Raw genomic sequence first — 20,201 nt, forward strand, 5'->3', positions numbered from 1 at the left:
GTTCGAACCTTATGACATATTGATAGTGTTGTATTAAAAATAAAAACAAAAACAAAAACAATGGGATTGTTGTAAAGAAGAATAAGTAAAGAAGAATAGGTGAAGCCCACATAGCCAACTAACACCCACTAAACCTAACCACACACCCACCAAACCAAACCACTACCCAATTGATTGAAGAATATTAATGATGTTGTTGATTGAAGAATATTAATGATGTTGTTGATTGAAGAATATTAATGATGTTGTCTACCAATTATATTGTGAGGTGAACAACCAATGTCTTAGGCCTATAAATAGATACCTCCATCAAGAGAAGTTTACACACATAGAGAAGAGGAAGAGAAGGAAGAATGAGGGTGAGTGAGTTGAGAGGAAAGAAAGCAAGAGAGAAATTCTCCAAGAGAGAAAATTGAGTGAGCCATACATATTGTAAACACAAAGTTGTAGCCCTATTATTTTACATAGTGGAAAAGTTACTGCTGCTGCTCTCCGGGGATGTAGGCACAGCCGAACCTCGTTAAATACTGTATCTCATCTACTTTACGTGCAGCTCAATATTCGCACATATACCAGTTCATTTTATAACAGGGATGAGTTATAAAATAGATATGAGAAATAAAAGTCAGACGAGGAAGAAAATTAAAACAGAGAGAAGAGAGAAGGTTAGAAATGCTGGAATTGGGAAAGGAATGGGAAGATGTCTGGTGAAGAGTGAACTCGTAAGTTAGTGAGGTCATATAACTATTTGGAAGGAAGCTACCCGGAGGTCGCTCACTTGGTCCACAAGAAATCCCTTTTGTATATAATATTTTTGATTAGGTGAAATTATAGGATGATACGATATCTTCATGTTAGCGGGTGATATTTCTACTCATATATTGACATGTGTCTTTTTAACCCTCCACTAATTAAATTATTTTCTAGCTAGATATTAGGTATCAGTTTTACCCTTTAGAACTAGACTAAAAAAAGAAAAGAAAAGACGACTGCAGCCAAGGTCTGCAGTCCTGTACCCCCTCGCTGCCGCCCCGTCCCCTTCTTTTCCTTCATCTCTCTCTCTCTCTCTCTCTCGCTCTCTGAATCACTTTATTTAATAGTTGGCGTTTATTGGATCATCTCTTTTCCTCAACCCTATAATTTCTCCTCATTAGGAGTGTTCTCTGAGACGTTTTTCCCGTAAGACGGAGGAAAGGCAAAAAAAGGTCAATAAAAGCTTCTTATGTGGCATTTGGCATTTGTCCAAAAATCCCATTCTATGTCTATGCCATCTTATTTACTATGGATTCAACCTCTCGATGCTCCCCTTGTCCTTCCGGGGTGTCGAAAGCTTCAGTCAACACAGTCCTTAGCCCACATCTATTTAAAGTCTTTTATTTGCCTATCATTATAGACAATACCTTCCATATTATCTATGAAATTCGAACCCTATTTACGATTTCTTTATACAAGTTCCGGTATAAAAAAAATATAATATTCAATCAAATTCACTATTTATATATATTTATATATAAATTTAAAAAGTTTGTTCTTTCAAGGAAAAAACCCTTAAAAAAATAAATTTGCATTCCCTCGCTAATAAAAAAGCGATCGTAGATCTACTTGTTGTTAAGAGATCGATAAGAGTATTGTTCCGATAGATAACTCTTCTATAGAGTTCATTAATATCCGAGCTCATTAGTTTACCCCCATCTATCTGAATGATCGGCCTCAGTCGGAGGGCTTTTACTTGCCCTCCAAGAAACTGGCTTTTAAAAAAAAAAAAAACATCAAACTTCGCCTACCTCGTCGGCAGAAAGCAGGAGCAATAAAACCTTACAATTTTAAACACACAGAGAGAGAAGGTAGCGAGAAGAAGAAGAAGCTCTGCCCTTTTTTTCTACTACCAGGTACTGAATGCTCTCTCATCTCATCTTTGATTCCTTTCCATTTTTATTTTTATTTTTTGTTTTGGCAGAATTTTAAAACTGTAATTAGGGATTGGTTTTAAGGAGTTCTTCTGCTTCCTCTTCTCCAATTCAAATTTCGGTGAAATTTCTTTAGAATCTCAGATTTTCCAATTTGTTTATGCCCGCTTTACATGTTGATAGTATGATACCGTGATATTTCAGGCATTGCATGTGGAATTTATTAGCGTAATTGATTATGTATTTTCTTTTTTTATCAGTTAGGTTTCAGTATCAATATCATCTCAACTCTAAGCTCTTAGCATCGAAATGGGGATTGATGGTCGAGGTTTGGAATCTGTTGATACATCAAACAGTGTAATATTCATAGGTAAGAAGAAATCATCCAAAAAGAAAGACAATTGTAATATTTTTACTGCACTGAGTGAACAAGCTGGGGTTAGGAGTGACGTTATGGATGTAGTTGAACCAGAAAAATCAAGTACGGGAACTGGTAAAGTCGAAGCTCTTGATTCTGAAGTTATGAAGAGTAAAGAGGTTCCAGAAACTTCGAAAAGTAGGAAAAAGAAGAAGACTGGAAGGACTGCTCAAGAAGATGTTTTGGATAAGATTCTTTCTGAGCTAGGTGATGGGTGTTCGACATCGAAACTTGCTGCTCTGCCTAAGCAAGAGGAGAAAGTCGAGGTTGAACCTGATCTAGTTGCCTCAGTCGATGGTTCGGCTGAGAAGGATGGTGAAGAAGTTCCTCCTGCTGTGCTGTCTGCGGCAGCAAAGAAGAAGAAAAAGAAGAAGGAGAAGTAAAAGGAGAAAAAGGCAGCTGCAGGGGATGCTACTTCTTCTGTGGATGTTAGGGATGAAAACCATGAAGAAACAGAAATTAAAAGGACAGAACCCAAGACAAATCAGGTGAAAGGTAAAGCAGCAGAAAAGAAAGTGCCAAAGCATGTTAGAGAGATGCAAGAGGCCCTTGCTAGGCGAAATGAACAGGAAGATAGAAGAAGAAGGGAAGAAGAGGAGAGACAGAGGAGAGAAGAAGAGGAGCGGATTAGGCTGGAAGAACTTGAGAGGCAAAGGGAGGATGCCAGACGTGTAGGAAAAGGGAAAGAGAAAGGGAGAAACTACTAAAGAAGAGACTGGAAGGCAAGCCTATGACTGCAAAGGAAAAAGAAGAAGCCCGTCGGCTGGAGGCAATGAGAAACCAGATACTTGCTAATGCAACAGAGAGTTTGCCTCTCCCTACCACAGACCATGAGAAACCGGCTAATAGACCCTTGATTCAGAAAAAGAAGTCAAAACCAGCAGCCATCGCTCCAAATGGTGTGGCTCCTGCAAAGGCAGTGGAAAACATAGAAGAAGAAGAAGAAGAAAACCAGCAACACACTGTACCTGAGCTGGATTCTGTGGAATGTGACAATGTTGAAGAGGTGGAATCAACATATATAGAGGAAAAATCTGACATTGCTGAATCTGTTAAAAAGAATGGAATGGAAGGAGAAGCAGAAGAAGAAATTGATGATGTTGATGAATGGGATGCAAAGAGCTGGGATGATTCTGCTGTTAATCTTTCTCTTAAACATGGATTTTCTGATGAAGAGATTGACTCTAAGCCTGAACCTGTTGTGAAAAAACACATAAAGAGTGCAGGTGCCAAGCCAACAGTTTCTGCCCAGAAAAATGTTCCTACTCAATCAATAAAATCTCAGAATGTTGAGAATAAGAAAAAAAGTAGGAAGGAAGATGTTGTTGTTGAAAAAGAAACAGCAACTTCAGATGCTGCCCACAAAGAGAGTGAGGATAACCTTCGTTCACCTATTTGCTGCATTATGGGCCATGTGGATACTGGTAAAACTAAGCTATTAGATTGTATACGAGGCACAAATGTTCAGGAAGGTGAGGCTGGAGGTATTACTCAACAAATTGGTGCAACATATTTTCCTGCTGAGAACATCCGTGAGAGAACTAAGGAACTGAAAGCTGATGTGAAGCTGAAGGTCCCAGGTCTTTTGGTCATTGATACCCCTGGTCATGAGTCATTCACTAATTTACGGTCACGAGGTTCAGGTTTATGTGATATTGCTGTTTTGGTTGTTGACATTATGCATGGCTTAGAGCCTCAAACAATAGAGTCACTCAATCTTTTGAAAATGAGGAATACAAAGTTCATTGTTGCATTGAATAAGATGAGGTTTATTATGGTCAAATCCACCATCTGGTTCACTACTAGTTTCTCCTCATCAATGTTTAATTTTATTTTCTTGAATATCCAACTTTTAGGTGGACAGACTATACGGGTGGAAAACCTGTTGTAACGCACCGATTGAGAAGGCAATGAAGCAGCAATCAAAGGATGTAAAAATACAGTTCGAAACCCAGCTTGTACAGGTCTTGTGCATTACAACCTTGTCTTTCTGTTTCACTTTATTAAATTTGTCTTTCCTGGTTAAACCTTCAATTTTTGTATTGGGTTACCAGATTATCACTCAAATCAAGGAGCAGGGGTTGAATACTGAATGCATTGCAACCTTATATTTTTATTTCACTTTATTTAATTTGACTTTCCTGTTTAAACCTTCAATGTTTGCATGGGTTGACAGATTATCACTCAATTCAAGGAGCAGGGATTAAATACTGAACTGAATAATATGGATAAAGAAATGAGGGAAACGTACAGAATTGTACCTACAAGTGCCATTAGGTATGTCTTATGAGCTCTAGCCTTATCTTGTATTTATGGTCTCTGCTGTGAAGGTTATTTCAGTGGTTATCTTTCTGCTGTGTCCTGATAATTTGGTTTGTGAATATTCCAGCGGTGAAGGGATTCCAGATTTGTTATTAGTGTTGGCTAAGTTACAGAGAAAACTATGGTTGAGAACCTTACTTACAGAAATGAAATGCAGGTTTGATTCCTTTTCACCTTGTTTCCAGTTATGTAAAAGGGTTTAACAGTTGAGAAATTTGAGTGATCTGATTGGAGGCTGATCTTGTGCACCAGTGCACTGTGTTGGAGGTTAAGGTTATTGAAGGCCTTGGGACAACAATTGATGTTGTACTGGTTAATGGCGTGCTTCATGAAGGAGATCAAATTGTTGTTTGCGGCATACAGGCAAGCATCTAAAATCTTTATCAAAGACATTTTTACAGTTTTTGCATACTTTTTCCGTTATTTTGTTTTACAAATGCAAATGCTTTAGTATTGTCAACATGTTCAGAATTTTAGAGATGATTAACATGTTAAATACCATTTTCGGTCTTTTTAGGGACCTATTGTTACTTCAATTCGAGCTTTATTGACACCGCATCCGATGAACGAACTTCGTGTGAAGGTAAGTTTTTCTTCTTTTTCTTTTGACATATTCTTTTTGTTATTGATGTATTTTTAGGCCTTTCTCTTTGACTGAATGCATTTGCATTTTTCCTTAAACATGCATATTGTGTTCTTTTATTTTCTTTTTCTTTTCCAATTTTCGTTTTATAAAAGTTTTTCAGTAATTGTTCTTGATAGACCAGGTTAGCACAAAATTGTTCCAGTAGCTACCCTGTGTGGTTTGGATTAAAGCTTACTTAATTTTTTTTTTTTCAGTTCAGATACAATAGGAAACATTTTGGACCATACAATTAACCTAGTTTTATAAAATATTCTATTTCCTTTCATGGATTAAATTCAATCCGGTGGGATCTTTCGTTTACATTTTTTTCCCCTCAATAACGATCCATGTGGCATTTCTAACTTTATAATAAAATAGGTTCCAGACTTGAGATTCTTTTCCTGTTTAAGTAATGTTGAAGTGCATCAGGGTTTTTTTTTTCGATGTTAACTATTTGAACATCCTTTTTGCTGAATATATCTTTTGATTTTTTTTTCTCTGTTATCAACTGGATTATTCCAAAAGTTAAATTGGTTTCTCATATGAACCTCTAATGTCTGAGACAACGCACTGTCCATTGCATCAGATGATGATTGTATGGTTCTTGGTTTCAGGGAACGTATCAGAATCATCGTGCAATCAAGGGCGCACAGGGTATCAAAATCACAGCACCGGTAATTCTTGGTTGAAGTCAAGGCCAGTCCACTTCTACTTATTTATAAGGTATTTGCCAGTGGACTCCTGTTGTGTGAGATTTACTTGATGTTTCATTTTTTACGCAGTGTCTTGAGCATGCTATTGCTGGTGCTGCTCTATATGTGGTAGGGCCTCATGATGATTTGGAAGAGGTCAACGAAACAGCTATGGGAGACATGAAGTCAGTCTTGAGCAGGATTGACAAGAGTGGTGAGGGAGTTTGCGTACAAGCATCTACTCTAGGCTCCTTGGAAGCATTGCTAGAGTTTCTGAAGACCCCAGAAGTTAATATTCCTGTTAGTGGTATTAGTAAAGGCACTGTACATAAAAAGGATGTCATGAAGGCCAGTGTAATGCTTGAAAAGAAGAAAGAGTTTGCCACCATTTTGGCATTTGATGTCAAAGTGACACCAGAGGCCTGGAAACTTGCAGATGATTTGGGTGTGAAGATGTTTATGGCTGATATCATCTATCACTTATTCGATCAATTTAAGGGCTATATCAACAATCTCAAGGAGGAAAAGAAGAAGGAATCTGCTGATGAAGCTGTCTTTCCTTCTATGATCAAGATTTTACCAAACTCTGTTTTCAACAAGAAGGATCCAATTCTCTTGGGGTTGATGTTCTTGAAGGCATTTTAAAGGTACTACTATATACACTGGATTTGTTTTACTTCCACACACCCTGCTCCTCTTAAAAAAGAAAAAAATGTTTAATGAGAACCCAAACCACTTGGTTTTTGAAAGCCTTTAGAAGCTCCTGCATCACTTTGGATAAACTAATGGAGTTTCTCAAGAAGATTTATTGACTTTCATGATTTATTTTAGAAACTGGGGTCTAGATAATTCTCAGGGGGCTTCGCAGGAGTTTTCTGAAAGGGTTATATTATAAGATTAACGAAATGTTTGTCAATTATATCCAGCTATCTTTATATTTTACGCACTTTGTGCAGGTTGGAACTCCAATTTGTTTTCCTCAAAGAGATTTTATTACTATTGGGCGCATCGCATCCATAAAAATTAACCACAGACCTGTTGATATAGCGAAAAAGGGGATAAAGGTATCCATTAAGGTATGATAAATTTTGGCACGTATATATACACACTCATGTTGTCAATATCAGTTGGTAGTACATTTCTGCAACCTTTAATGTTCTTTTTGAAGCTGCTGCTATTCTTGTCATGCGTAAATCTATGGAGTTATTCCCAGCAGAAGTTATAGGGCTTTATCACTTTATTGATGAAATAGTGGCTCGTAGAAATTTAGGCTTTATTGGATCAATGCTCTTTTGTATGACTAATGATATCTTCATAGGGTTTAGGAGTCCTTTAATGATAATCTTGGTACTCGGAAACTTTGCATTCCATGTCCATGGCTCATTGATTGGGCTGCAGCTCACTTGAATGGGAAACTCTTGTCTACCTTGTTATCCTTGATCAAATCCAATTGGGATCTCCCTGATGGAGTATGCTGGACTTCTTCGAGCTAGTTCTTTGGTGCATTTTTGGCCTTCGTTTTTATGATTCTTTATTGGTTTTAGCATTTTGCCTTTCCTCCTCTTTACTATCTGGGTGATCTGGTTCCTGTCTGCTTCTGAATCCCCTTGGTTTTAGTGACTAGCTGGTTGCTGTGTTTGCGCTGTCTTTTAGACAGGTTTGGCATGTTCTTGGAGTTGGAGCTATGACCTTGTTTCCAGTTTGTTTCTTCATTTTGCTGTTATTGACTGCTATTAGATGGTGGCCTGATTTACTTGGAGTTTACTCTTTGGGCTCTTCTGGCCTTGGTTCGTACAATTCTTCCGTACTTAGCATGTTGCCAAAGTGTTAGTTGCTAGCTGATTGTGTGCTGCAATCATTTAGGTCTGGATTGGCTTGTTACTGTGGTTGTGATCTTGTATTTTGTTTGTTTTCTGGTGTTGTGTTTTTCCTGTCCTATGTTGATATTGAAGTCCACTTGAACTTTTGTTGTATTATTTGGGCTTTGCTCTACTCTGCATTTGGTCAATTTATTCTTTTCTTAACCAAAAAGAAAAAACCGTTGCACTTAATTGTAGTGTGCTTATTCAAGTCTTTTTTTGTGTGTTCATGCAGATAGTTGGGACGAATCCTGATGAGCAGCAAAAGATGTATGGTAGGTGTGGGAGCATATATTTTCGTCTCCAATCAGGGCACGCCACGTGGAAAAGAAGATTATCTCTTTAATTAATTAATTAAACCAGTTTATCTGGCTAATTAATTAATTGGGATAAATATCTTAATTAATATGATATTATCTTTATTTAAAGAGATAATATCATTAATTAAGATATTATCCTAATAAAGAGAAGATAATATCATTTAAATCAGATATTATCTTTTTAAGAGATAATATCATTTAATTCAGATATTATCTTCTTAAGAGATAATATATATTTAATTCAGATATTATCAGGCCCAACTGGATTCCTACGAAACCCTAGCCCCGAGGCTCCTATAAATAGACGACCTCATTCATCATTCAAGGGACATCTAAACCTACTCCTTATACCCGAGAAATACCCGAAGCTCTCTCTCCCTCTCCACTCTCCATATTTTCTCCCTACGGCTCCGGCCACCACACACGGCTCCGGCCACCCGGTTTACACCCTACATAAAACTCCGTACCCTTTGCTTAGCTATTGTTTTCCTACAAACACTCGAACTAACTTAGGCATCGGAGGACCTTTGGCCAACACCCCCCGGGTGTGGTCTATTTACTCCAGTCTTTTTTACAGGAATCGAGGAAGAGAGAGAAGGAAGATCGAAGGTTGAAGGATCTAGAAGCGAATATTCTCCCGTGAGATTATTTGCACAAACATTTGGTGCTTTCGTTGAGAGTGCGAGTTATACTCAACGCGTGCTCAAGGAATCCGTTCCTCCTATTTTCCAATCCACCGAAGCCTTCCAAACAACCATGGTTGGAAGCAAGCGCACGAGGAGCAAAACCGCCGCTATGGCTCAATCCGTGACGGCCCAAAGCTACTCCTCCCACGATCCCGCGATCGACATGGCGGCCCCACCACCTATCGCCGCCATGAACCCTCAACAGCCACCCCGTGTGACTGGAACCACCGTGCCACCTGCTGGACTCGCAGTGAGGACCACCGCACTGGCCTCCACCGCCATTGTACCATCTCAAGGCCCCATGGCCGGACCTAGCCACCTTCATAGCACCACCGTTGAGCATGGTGGAACCTCACATCCAATTGGGCTCACTACCACCGCCGACTTTGGCCCAATCTCGGGGCAACTTCAACCATTCCCTCCATTGCCTCCACGCTCGACGCATGCTCCCACGCACACATCCAACGAAAACCTAGCCCGTGTGCAATTGGGCTCTACACATTTCTCTCCTCCCGATCCACGAAGTCAAGTAGACCTTAATCTGAGAGTTGACCAGCTAACTCAGAGAATGGACGACCAAAACAATTTGATGAGGCAATTCCTCAATCAAATAAACTTGGCTCAAAACCTTGGCCTTGGACAACAGGGCGAAGAGAGAAGGATAAACGAACCCGCCGATAGGCAGTTCGGTGGGAACCAAGCAGGTCGAGCAGGAGTAAGTAGACAAGGAAATGCGCAACAACGAGATCAGCTCGCGGACATGTCGCAAGCATCCGCAAGCCACACTCAGAGCAGACGAAGTTTCCCACCTCGATTGAATTTAAGGACCAACGTGCGCGATAGGCTGGGCCCAATACCTGACATCCAAGCTCGCCTGGGCCCGCAGGAAGACGTTCAGGAAAGGCTAGGCTCCCAAGGAGGTCAACTTGACGGCTATCGAGACGAGGATCGAGAAGAAAGGCGCTCTGCTGCTCACTCACAGAGAAACATTCACGAAAGGATAGTCCCCCAGGGAGGCCAACTCGACAATCATCACAATGAGGACCGTGAAGAAAGGCGCTCCGCTACTCGCTCTCGAAGAACCAATTCTCGTCGCCAAACTACTGGAAATCCTTCACAAGCGCAGTCCACCAACACGCCGCCTAGACAGCGCAACCGAGAAGGTCGACCCTCGCAAGCCAATGACGAAGTCAATCAGCATCGTCTAAATCACGAAGGTCATCAACATGACCGACTAGCCATGCGTGCAGAAGACGTTGAGAAGCTTGTGAATAACCGACTTCGAGACTTAAAGATTGGCAGAAATTTTGAAGATGCACTACGCATTGAGGTAGACCAAGCAAACTCCTCACCTTTCACTGCCAAAATCGAGCAGGCTGCTCCCTCAAAAAGATTCTCAACGCCCTCTTTCACATGCTTCAAAGGCGATTCCGACCCCGAAAGTCATCTGAAGCATTTCAAGAGCCTTATGATCCTCTACAAAACTGAAGACGCGCTAATGTGCAAGGTGTTTGCAATGACTTTGCGAGGAGCAGCTCAGGATTGGTTCCATACCCTGCCATCCGGGTCGATCAACAGCTTCAAGGAGCTTACTTACGTCTTCACTAAAGAATACACTTCTTATCGGACGATCAAGAAGAACCCTGACTATCTGTTTAACCTGCGCAAGAAGCCCGAGGAATCCCTTCGAGATTACATCAAGAGGTTCAAAGTAGAAAAGGCCAACATCGTAGGGTGCGATGACCAAATCGCATCCTCTGCATTCAAGAAAGGTCTTCCAGCAGAACATGACTTATACCGCGAGCTGACTATCACTCCCAGCCAGACTCTGGAAAAGGTCTTCGCGACCGCAGAACGCTACGCACTCTGGGATGACGATCGAATCGCCGCGAAGAAGTCCACTGAGCAGGAAGATCGACCGGCCAAACGGGCAGAACAAAGAGGCGACAGGCTTGGCAGCAGGGACAAAGACAAAGGCAGGTCACGCCCACAAAGAGAGGCCACGACGAAAGAGAACTACACCAAGTTCTCTATCCCCATACATCAAATTCTAGCCCAAGTGAAGAACAAACCTTGGGTAAAAAGACCGCCACCCTTGAAAGGAGATCCGGACAAGAGGGATACCAGAAAATATTGTGCCTTCCATGCGACACATGGGCACAATACGAATAATTGCTTTGCTTGGAAAGCACATCTCGAAGAACTTGTGAGAGAAGGTCATTGCACGGAGTTCATCGCGAAGCAGGCCATCCAGCATATAGAAGACCGCGATACCGCCAAGGAGCCACCCCAGAAGGTCATAAGGATTAACACAATCCTAGCCGACTCTGAGAAGTCCGGACTGACCAACAAAGAAAAGAAGAGGAAGATCAAACAGGCTACTATGATCTCCCAAGTCTCAACTAGCCTCTCACTGGCAGAAGACGATCCCGTGATCGGCTTCCAAAAGAAAGACTTAATCGGCCTGGATCTACCGCACAACGACGCCCTTGTCATCAGCATTCAAATCGCTCAGGCCATGGTCGACCGAGTCCATGCAGATGAGGGCAGTGCAGCCAACATCCTACAATTGGCAGTCGTCCAACAGATGGGCTTAGAGGCAAAGATCAATAAATCAGCCAAGTCCCTGACTGGTTTCAATGGCGCAACGACGGTTACCGTGGGCACGATAGATCTCGACGTCTACTCTCCACCTGTAATCAGCTCGCAAACGTTCATGGTTATTGATGAGATCTCACCCTACAATGGCATTCTAGGCAGACCATGGATCGGCCAGATCAACGCCATCACCTCTGCCACACATCAGAAGATTCGCTACCCAATCCCTGGGGGCGGTATCGGCCAGATCAACAGCGATCAAGCAATGGCAAGAAAATGCTCAGCTCAAGGGTTGAAGAAAAGCAAGCAAACACAGTTCCTCCCTGTGAATCAGGCAGATCTAAAGGGAGTAGAACAAGCAGAGGAGAAAGCAGATCTCATTCCTGACGGCCGAGCAGACCAGAAAGGAAAGGGAATAGCTACTCCCCAATAGCAATCAAAGAATCAGGACCAAGTCGAGGGAATCCGTCCGGAGGTCTCTCCTGAAGAAGGATGGAAGCCCGAAGAGGACGTTGAGCTAGTACCCCTTGATCCTGACAAGCCAGAGAGAAAAGCGCGGATCGGCTCGCGCCTAAGCCATGAGGAAAAGATAGAGCTTGCAGCCTTCCTCCGGAACAACAAAGACGTATTTGCATGGTCGCCATCCGACATGCCTGGCATCGATCCCCAGATCATCTGCCATCGCTTACACGTCAACCCAGCCATCAAACCTGTAGCGCAGAAGAGACGTAACTTCGCCCCCGAGCGGGTTGCCATCATTGAAACCGAGATCGATAAGCTTCTAGCTGCTGGTTTCATCGAAGAAGTCTCCTACGCAGAATGGCTGGCGAACATTGTTCTAGTGGCAAAAAAAGATAAAGGTCTGTGGAGAGTGTGCGTCGACTACACCGACCTCAACAAGGCATGCCCTAAAGACAACTTTCCACTGCCTAGAATTGATCAGCTCGTCGATTCAACTTCCGGCAACCAACTGCTAAGCTTCATGGACGCCTACTCCGGCTACAACCAAATCATGATGCATGAAGATGACAAGGCTAAAACCTCTTTCATCATCGAAAGAGGTACATACTGCTACAAAGTCATGCCCTTTGGGCTGAAGAACGCCGGAGCAACTTACCAAAGGCTGGTGAACAAAATTTTCAAGGAGCAAATCGGCAAGACTATGGAGGTCTACGTAGACGACATGCTAGTCAAGGCTCCCGAGCGAGCAGACCACATCAAGAACCTTGCCGAGGCATTCAGCCTACTCCGAAAATACAACATGAAGTTGAACCCGAGCAAATGCACGTTTGGAGTCTCGACCGGCCGATTCCTGGGATACTTAGTCACCCAAAGAGGAATTGAAGCACATCCAAATCAAATCAAGGCTATACTCGACATGAAGTCACCTGCCACAACAAAGGAGATACAAAGTCTAACGGGTAGGGCGGCAGCCCTCAACCGATTCCTCTCAAAATCTACCGACAAGTGCAGGCCATTTTTTAAAGCCTTGAAGAAAGGACATAGGGACAAGTGGGATGACGAGTGTGAAGTAGCTTTTCAAAACTTGAAAACCTACCTCACTTCACCTCCCTTACTCTCAAAACCGATACCAGGCGAAGACTTGTACATCTACCTGGCGGTGTCCGACTCAGCTGTCAGCTCAGCTCTCATCCGAGAAGAGCTGGGGGCACAACATCCGGTATTCTACACTTCAAAAGCTCTCCTTGATGCAGAGACTCGCTATCCGAAAATGGAGAAGCTCATTTTTTCGCTTGTAGTTTCCGCGAGAAAACTAAGGCCCTACTACCAAGCGCACCGGATAATTGTCATAACAGAATTTCCTTTGAGATCGATCCTCCACAGCCCCGACGCTTCTCAGCGACTCATGAAATGGGCTATCGAACTCAGTCAATACGACCTCCTCTACCGGCCGAAGACTGCTATAAAAGCCCAAGCTTTAGCAGATTTTGTTGTAGAGTTTACTCCGACAGCCGAAGAAGAGAAGATGGTCACGAAAAGCAAGGAAAAAGCAGACGACACCTCCCCTGCCGATTCAAACCTACCTAACGACATGTGGCAATTGCATGTAGACGGAGCATCAAATCATAAAGGATCAGGGGCAGGCGTCGTCATAATCACCCCAGACGGAACCTTGTTGGAACAAGCCATCACACTAGGCTTTTCTGCGTCAAACAACGAGGCAGAATATGAGGCATTGCTCGCAGGACTGCGCCTAGCAAAAGAACTGACGATCAAGAGATTAGCCATCTACTCAGACTCCCAGCTGATCACGAATCAAGCCTCAGGCGAGTACATGGCAAAACATCCAAGAATGATTCAGTACCTCGACAAAGTCCAAGGACTTTTGAAAGAATTTCCTACTTTCACCATCCAACAAATTCCACGGGCAGAGAACACTCATGCAGATGCGTTGGCAAGCCTAGGATCAGCGCTGGACAGCCAGTTCAGATGCTCCATCCCAGTCGAACACCTTGACCGACCAAGCATCGATGAAATAAAGCCAATTGACTCAATGCAGATCGATGAAGACCCCAGCTGGCAAGACACCATCATCGACTACTTGGTGAATCGAAATCTGCCAATGGATAAGTCCGAAGCTAGGAAGGTTCAACAGAAAGCCGCGAGATATTACATGCAGGGCGACAAGCTCATTCGCAGATCATACTCCGGCCCTCATCTCACTTGCATAAAGTACCCTCAAACACTTGAGGTCCTTTGCAAAATTCATGACGGCGAGTGTGGCAACCACTCTGGGGGCAGGTCACTCGCCCAGAAGGCCCTAAACGTAGGCTATTTCTGGCCTACTATGCGCCATGACTCTACTGAATATGTCAAAAGATGTGATCGCTGCCAACGGTACAAACCAGTTCCTAATCTGCCTGCCGAAGTCTACCATCCGCAGAACAGTCCGTGGCCTTTCATGCAATGGGCCATCGACTTAGTAGGCCCCATGCCAACGGCACCTGCCAAGAAAGAAATGATGATCGTCGCCACTGATTACTTTACTAAATGGATCGAGGCCGAAGCTCTATCCTCTACTAAAGAAGATGATGTGGAACGATTTATCTGGAGAAATATTATCTGCCGGTTTGGCTGCCCACAATCACTAGTCACCGACAATGGCTCGCAATTCATCGGCAAGCAGATCACTGCCTTCTACAAAAGGTACGGCATCAAGCAGCATTTATCTACTCCAAGATATCCTCAAGGCAACGGCCAGGCCGAGGCATCCAATAAAATAATATTGGACTGTCTAAAGAAGAGATTAGAAGGCGCCGAAGGAAAATGGGTAGATGAGCTCCCTGGCGTACTATGGGCTTATCGCACCACCAAGCGAAGATCAACTGGCGAAACCCCGTTTTCCCTCGCCTATGGAACTGAAGCGATCATTCCTCCTCACATCACTGTCCCCTCAATAGGCATCGAAGTGGGCAGTATTGAGCAGAACTCCGAGCAGATGAGACTCAACCTTGACTTACTTGAAGGCGAGCGCGAGAAGGCCATTGTCCGGGTCGCCTCCTATCAACAGCGGTTGAAGTCTTACTACGATAAAAGAGCCAAGATCAGACAGTTTCAACCAGGCGACCTTGTGCTAAGAAAGGCCTTCATCACTGCACAAAGACAAGGGTCCAAAAAGATGAAACCCAATTGGGAAGGCCCTTACATAATCAGCCGGTCCGGGGGCAGAGGAAGCTATACGCTTGACACCATGGAAGGGAAGGAGATTCCGCGACAATGGAACGCCTACCATCTCCAAAGATATTATCCATGACGCTTCCTGCTCAGTCCCCAGCAGACGACTGAGTACTGCACATTTCTGAAAAAGAGAAGCAACTACTGCAAATTCCAGAATGTGCCACAACAAAAGACAGTTGCCCATAAGGAGCGTCCTAAGGGAGACGCAGGGTGACGACAAAACGCGTCCGTTTGGAGACGTAGCCCGCTAAAAAAGCGTCCTAAGGGAGACGCATGGTGCGCCAGGAATTTCCTAAGGGAGATATCCAGGTTCCTATCCGTTTCCTAAGGGAGGCAGGATAGTCACACAGTTGCCCATAAGGAGCGTCCTAAGGGAGACGCAGGGTGACGACAAAACGCGTCCGTTTGGAGACGTAGCCCGCTAAAAAAGCGTCCTAAGGGAGACGCAGGGTGCGCCAGGAATTTCCTAAGGGAGGTATCCAGGTTCCTATCCGTTTTCTAAGGGAGGCAGGATAGTCACACAGTTGCCCATAAGGAGCGTCCTAAGGGAGACGCAGGGTGACGACAAAACGCGTCCGTTTGGAGACGTGGCCCGCTAAAAAAGCGTCCTAAGGGAGACGCAGGGTGCGCCGGGAATTTCTTAAAAGGGGGTCACCATGCTCTCTGCGGGAAATATCCAGGTTCCTATCCGTTTCTTAAGGGAGGCAGGATAGTCAAAAAGTTGTCCATAAAAAGCGTCCTTCGGGAGACGCAGGGCGACAACCAAAAGCGTCCTTCGGGAGACGCAGCCCACAAAGCAGCATCCTAAGGGGGTTGCAGGGTGCGCCAGGAATTTCCTAAGGGAGGTATCCAGGTTCCTATCCGTTTCCTAAGGGGGGCAGGATAGTCAGACAGTTGTCCATAAGCAGCGTCCTAAGGGAGACGCAGGGCAACGACCAGAAGCGTCTTAAAGCGTTTTCTGGAAAAATGCAGAACACGCCCGGAGTCCCTCAAGGGGGACCCTGGCTTTTGCCAAAATCCCAAGGGAAATACACAGCAGGACACTAATCGGTTACTCAAGCAGTTCACAAGACAATGTGCAAATTGAAGTTGAAAAAATAAAGACTGAAATTTCCATAGTAAAGCGACCAACCGGCCAAGTTCAAACAAAAAGAAGATGGTCAAAACAAGACCAATTATTCTAAACAAAAAGCAGACTACAAAAGCTGAAAAGAAATAAAGGAGTCTTCGTCTACTCCGAAACGCCAGCAGGAGACCCCTGATCTGCAGCCTCTTCAGCGTCCACCTGATCAGCCACGCTCTCAGCAGCTCCACATGCATGATCTATGACGTCTGCCGCCGCCTCATCAGCTGTATCATCCTCTGCTCCATCTTCTTCAGCTACCGCGTCTTCAGCCACCTGCTCTTCAGCCCCTTCGGTGTTCGCAGCATTAGCCTCCTCACCTTTCACAGGGGGCAAGTCAGGATAGAGCGTTTCGATGTCTTCATCTCCAATGGCATAGAAGGGATCATATCCAATTGTGCAGTCCAAGTAGCCCAACTTGTACGCATCCATGACAGCATCGGACTTGGATTCTTCAGCAGACTTATGATAGGCGTGAAATCTAGCCAAAAGCTTGTCATAACTATGAGAGATGTCGACATTCTTGCGCTCAAGGCGGAAATAAGCATCTTTTCGACTTGCCAAGTCAACAGCAGAAGAGCTCAGCTCGGAATCTTTCTCAGTAAGGGAACTCTTCAGCTCAGATATCATCGCCCGCAAATCAGACGTCTTCTTCTCATAACGAGTCTGCTCGGCAGAAAGCTTGCTAGCTAGCTCAGCATTCTTCTTCTCCAACTCACTAAGCTGAGGAGAAGAGGGGGCAACAGCAGACGACGAGTTCCGGATGGTCTCCGCAGCAAAAACCACTCCTTTTTGAAGCAGATGAAATGTTGCTTCTCTTTGTTTTTCCAAGGAAAGACTTGAAAAAGTACCGAGATCACCAGCCTGACGGACTTGATCAACCAGCTCAGCACAAGAGGATGGACTTGATAGAAAGTGAATCTTGAGCAGATCAGACACGCCTGCATCCCCTGTAGGGCTAGGCTTGTCCACCTTTAGATCAGCCGCTGATGTCGCAGAAGAACTTTTTCCCCGAGTAGATGACTCTCTTGCTTTCTTAGCCTCTGCTAACCTTACTTCCAAAGGAACCGACGACGATGAATCAACTCCACGCTTGACTGCTTGTGACTCAACAGTCGGATCATGATGGTTAGATGGATGAGTAGACCTCGCACATCGACCTCCACTCTTCTACTGGTGCAAACGACCCGAACTTCGGAGAGGAAAATCAGCATCTCTTGGCTTCTCAACAGGTGACCTGGACCGTGCACGAACTACGTCGCGGAGCAGATCACGATCTCCAAACTCATCAACGAGAGGCTTAAGGGGAACATCCCTAATGTTGCGCATACCACCAATCTTCTTGCTATCTGCACCAACAAGATGTTTGACTCTGGCAGATGACGCGGGAATAGCTCCTACTTGGGTTTTCTCAGCAGAAAGGAACCTTGGCTTCTTCCTCAACGGAGACACATTCCTCGCCCGCAAAGAAGTAGCTGGAGTTCTCGAAGACTTGACATCGACCTTCCTTTTTGGTGGGGGGTTCAGCAAAGCACTCATCCTGTTCAGCAGGCAAATCATCAGGGTTCGGACTATCCTGCTTCCATCTCTCGACATTCTCAGCATGGGGCAGTCCACTAACTTCTTCCTGATTGTCGCTCGGCAGCCACCAGCGGCCACCACTGCTCCAATCATCTTTGGCAACCAGTCACGACGACAACCAGCCTATTCCCACCCAGCTGGTCCCTTCCGCGAAAATGGGAAGATGAATAAAAAATTTACGTGCTCGACTTACTTTGGGATGCACGGCAACTCCTCTCTTCGACAAGCAGTACAAAACTCTCCAAGATCTTTCTCAAGCTAGAAAGTAGAGAAGTTAAGTTTGCAATGTGAGAAAGAGTGAAGAGAAGCCCTGTATTTATACAGGTTGGACAACCCGAGTCAAGAAGGAATCATAAACTCATTCCTACTGGGAATCCAACTCCAACAACAGTCAGAAGCCTACACCAATTGGGAATCCAATCTGCAAAGGAGTCCAACTCACATAATAAAGCCCAGACACAGTTGGAGAGTCCGAAAAAAAATAATTTCATCTCCTACATGCCACACAAGCGCCATGCAGAAGCTGGGGGCATTTGTGGGAGCATATATTTTCGTCTCCAATCAGGGCACGCCACGTGGAAAAGAAGATTATCTCTTTAATTAATTAATTAAACCAGTTTATCTGGCTAATTAATTAATTGGGATAAATATCTTAATTAATATGATATTATCTTTATTTAAAGAGATAATATCATTAATTAAGATATTATCCTAATAAAGAGAAGATAATATCATTTAAATCAGATATTATCTTTTTAAGAGATAATATCATTTAATTCAGATATTATCTTCTTAAGAGATAATATATATTTAATTCAGATATTATCAGGCCCAACTGGATTCCTACGAAACCCTAGCCCCGAGGCTCCTATAAATAGACGACCTCATTCATCATTCAAGGGACATCTAAACCTACTCCTTATACCCGAGAAATACCCGAAGCTCTCTCTCCCTCTCCACTCTCCATATTTTCTCCCTACGGCTCCGGCCACCACACACGGCTCCGGCCACCCGGTTTACACCCTACATAAAACTCCGTACCCTTTGCTTAGCTATTGTTTTCCTACAAACACTCGAACTAACTTAGGCATCGGAGGGCCTTTGGCCAACACCCCCCGGGTGTGGTCTATTTACTCCAGTCTTTTTTACAGGAATCGAGGAAGAGAGAGAAGGAAGATCGAAGGTTGAAGGATCTAGAAGCGAATATTCTCCCGTGAGATTATTTGCACAAACAGTAGGCATTTTGGAATTGAAGATGAACTTGTCAGCCATATCTCAAGGAGGTCGATTGATGCACTGAAAGCGAATTACCGGGTAAGTCTGATTTTGTTTACAGTAAGTCTTGGACAATGTACAACTCACCACAGCTCTTAATTGTAATTTTAAATAGTCAGGATGAACTCTCAATTTTGATAGCATTTTTTAAATAGCATTTTTTATTACTTTATGTTTTCAATTTTTATTCAAAGGCCCAAATCCCAATTTTGATAATTTTTTTAATTTTAAATCATCAATAAAAATACCAAGGCCCAAAATCCTAATTTTCTTATTTTCTCTCATCTCCTTCAGATCCCAAAACCGCATCCATGCTCCTGATCTCTCTGTTTTCTGAATTGCAACCTTTCCCTTTCTTTTCAAACTTCTGTTATCGAATTGCTTCACTGCGTTTAAATCTGTGCCTCCAGGGGAGGAAGATGAGCTACCTATTGACGACGCTGACGAAGAAGCAAGAGGTGGATTCTCTCATTAGATCTACCATCGACAAAGTCCTCGTCCTCCGCTTCGGCCGAGCTTCCGATTCCGTCTGCCTCCTCCTCGACGACATCCTCGACAAAACGGCGCGAGAGGTCTCAAAGTTCGCAGCAATTGCGCTCGTCGATATCGATTCTGAGGACATTCAAGTCTACGCCAAATACTTCGACATCACTCTGATTCCATCGACGGTGTTCTTCTTCAATGCCCACCACATGAAGATGGACTCGGGAACAGCGGATCACACCAAATGGGTCGGTGCGTTTCAGCAAAAACAGGACTTCATTGATGTCGTGGAGGCGATTTTTAGAGGAGCTATGAAAGGGAAGCTGATCGTGAGCTGCCCGTTGCCGCCGGAACGAATTCCCAAATATCAGTTGCTGTACAAAGATGTGTAGGAGTTGCACAACTCAGGAATTTTGATCAGGTTCTTGATTTCTGCAGTTTTTTGTTAATATTGATATGTATTTGACAAAGATTGCCAATGGAAAAATAAATAAATAAATCTTATTGCCTGTGATCTTTTGGTTGGTTGTCAATCTTGGTGATTATGTTTTTCTTGCCAATAAAAAAAAATTAGAGGAGCAATCATGATAACTTTAGCCGTTTGGTCTGTGAG

General features: G+C 43.7%; 1 protein-coding gene across 1 annotated transcript; it reads left to right on the top strand.

Annotated features, from left to right (window-relative positions):
- On the top strand, positions 1,715-20,097 carry LOC18787089 (eukaryotic translation initiation factor 5B). The gene is given in 16 exon segments (XM_020556676.1): positions 1,715-1,889; positions 2,168-2,996; positions 2,999-3,253; positions 3,386-4,102; positions 4,182-4,289; positions 4,656-4,752; positions 4,755-4,804; positions 4,900-5,010; positions 5,165-5,230; positions 5,887-5,946; positions 6,055-6,574; positions 6,577-6,611; positions 6,921-7,040; positions 8,059-8,102; positions 19,069-19,144; positions 19,516-20,097. Coding segments are annotated over 15 exon segments (3,504 nt in total). The 5' UTR covers positions 1,715-1,889; positions 2,168-2,216; the 3' UTR covers positions 19,981-20,097.

This window comes from Prunus persica, chromosome G2 (assembly GCF_000346465.2).
Source record: "Prunus persica cultivar Lovell chromosome G2, Prunus_persica_NCBIv2, whole genome shotgun sequence".
NCBI lineage: Eukaryota > Viridiplantae > Streptophyta > Magnoliopsida > Rosales > Rosaceae > Prunus > Prunus persica.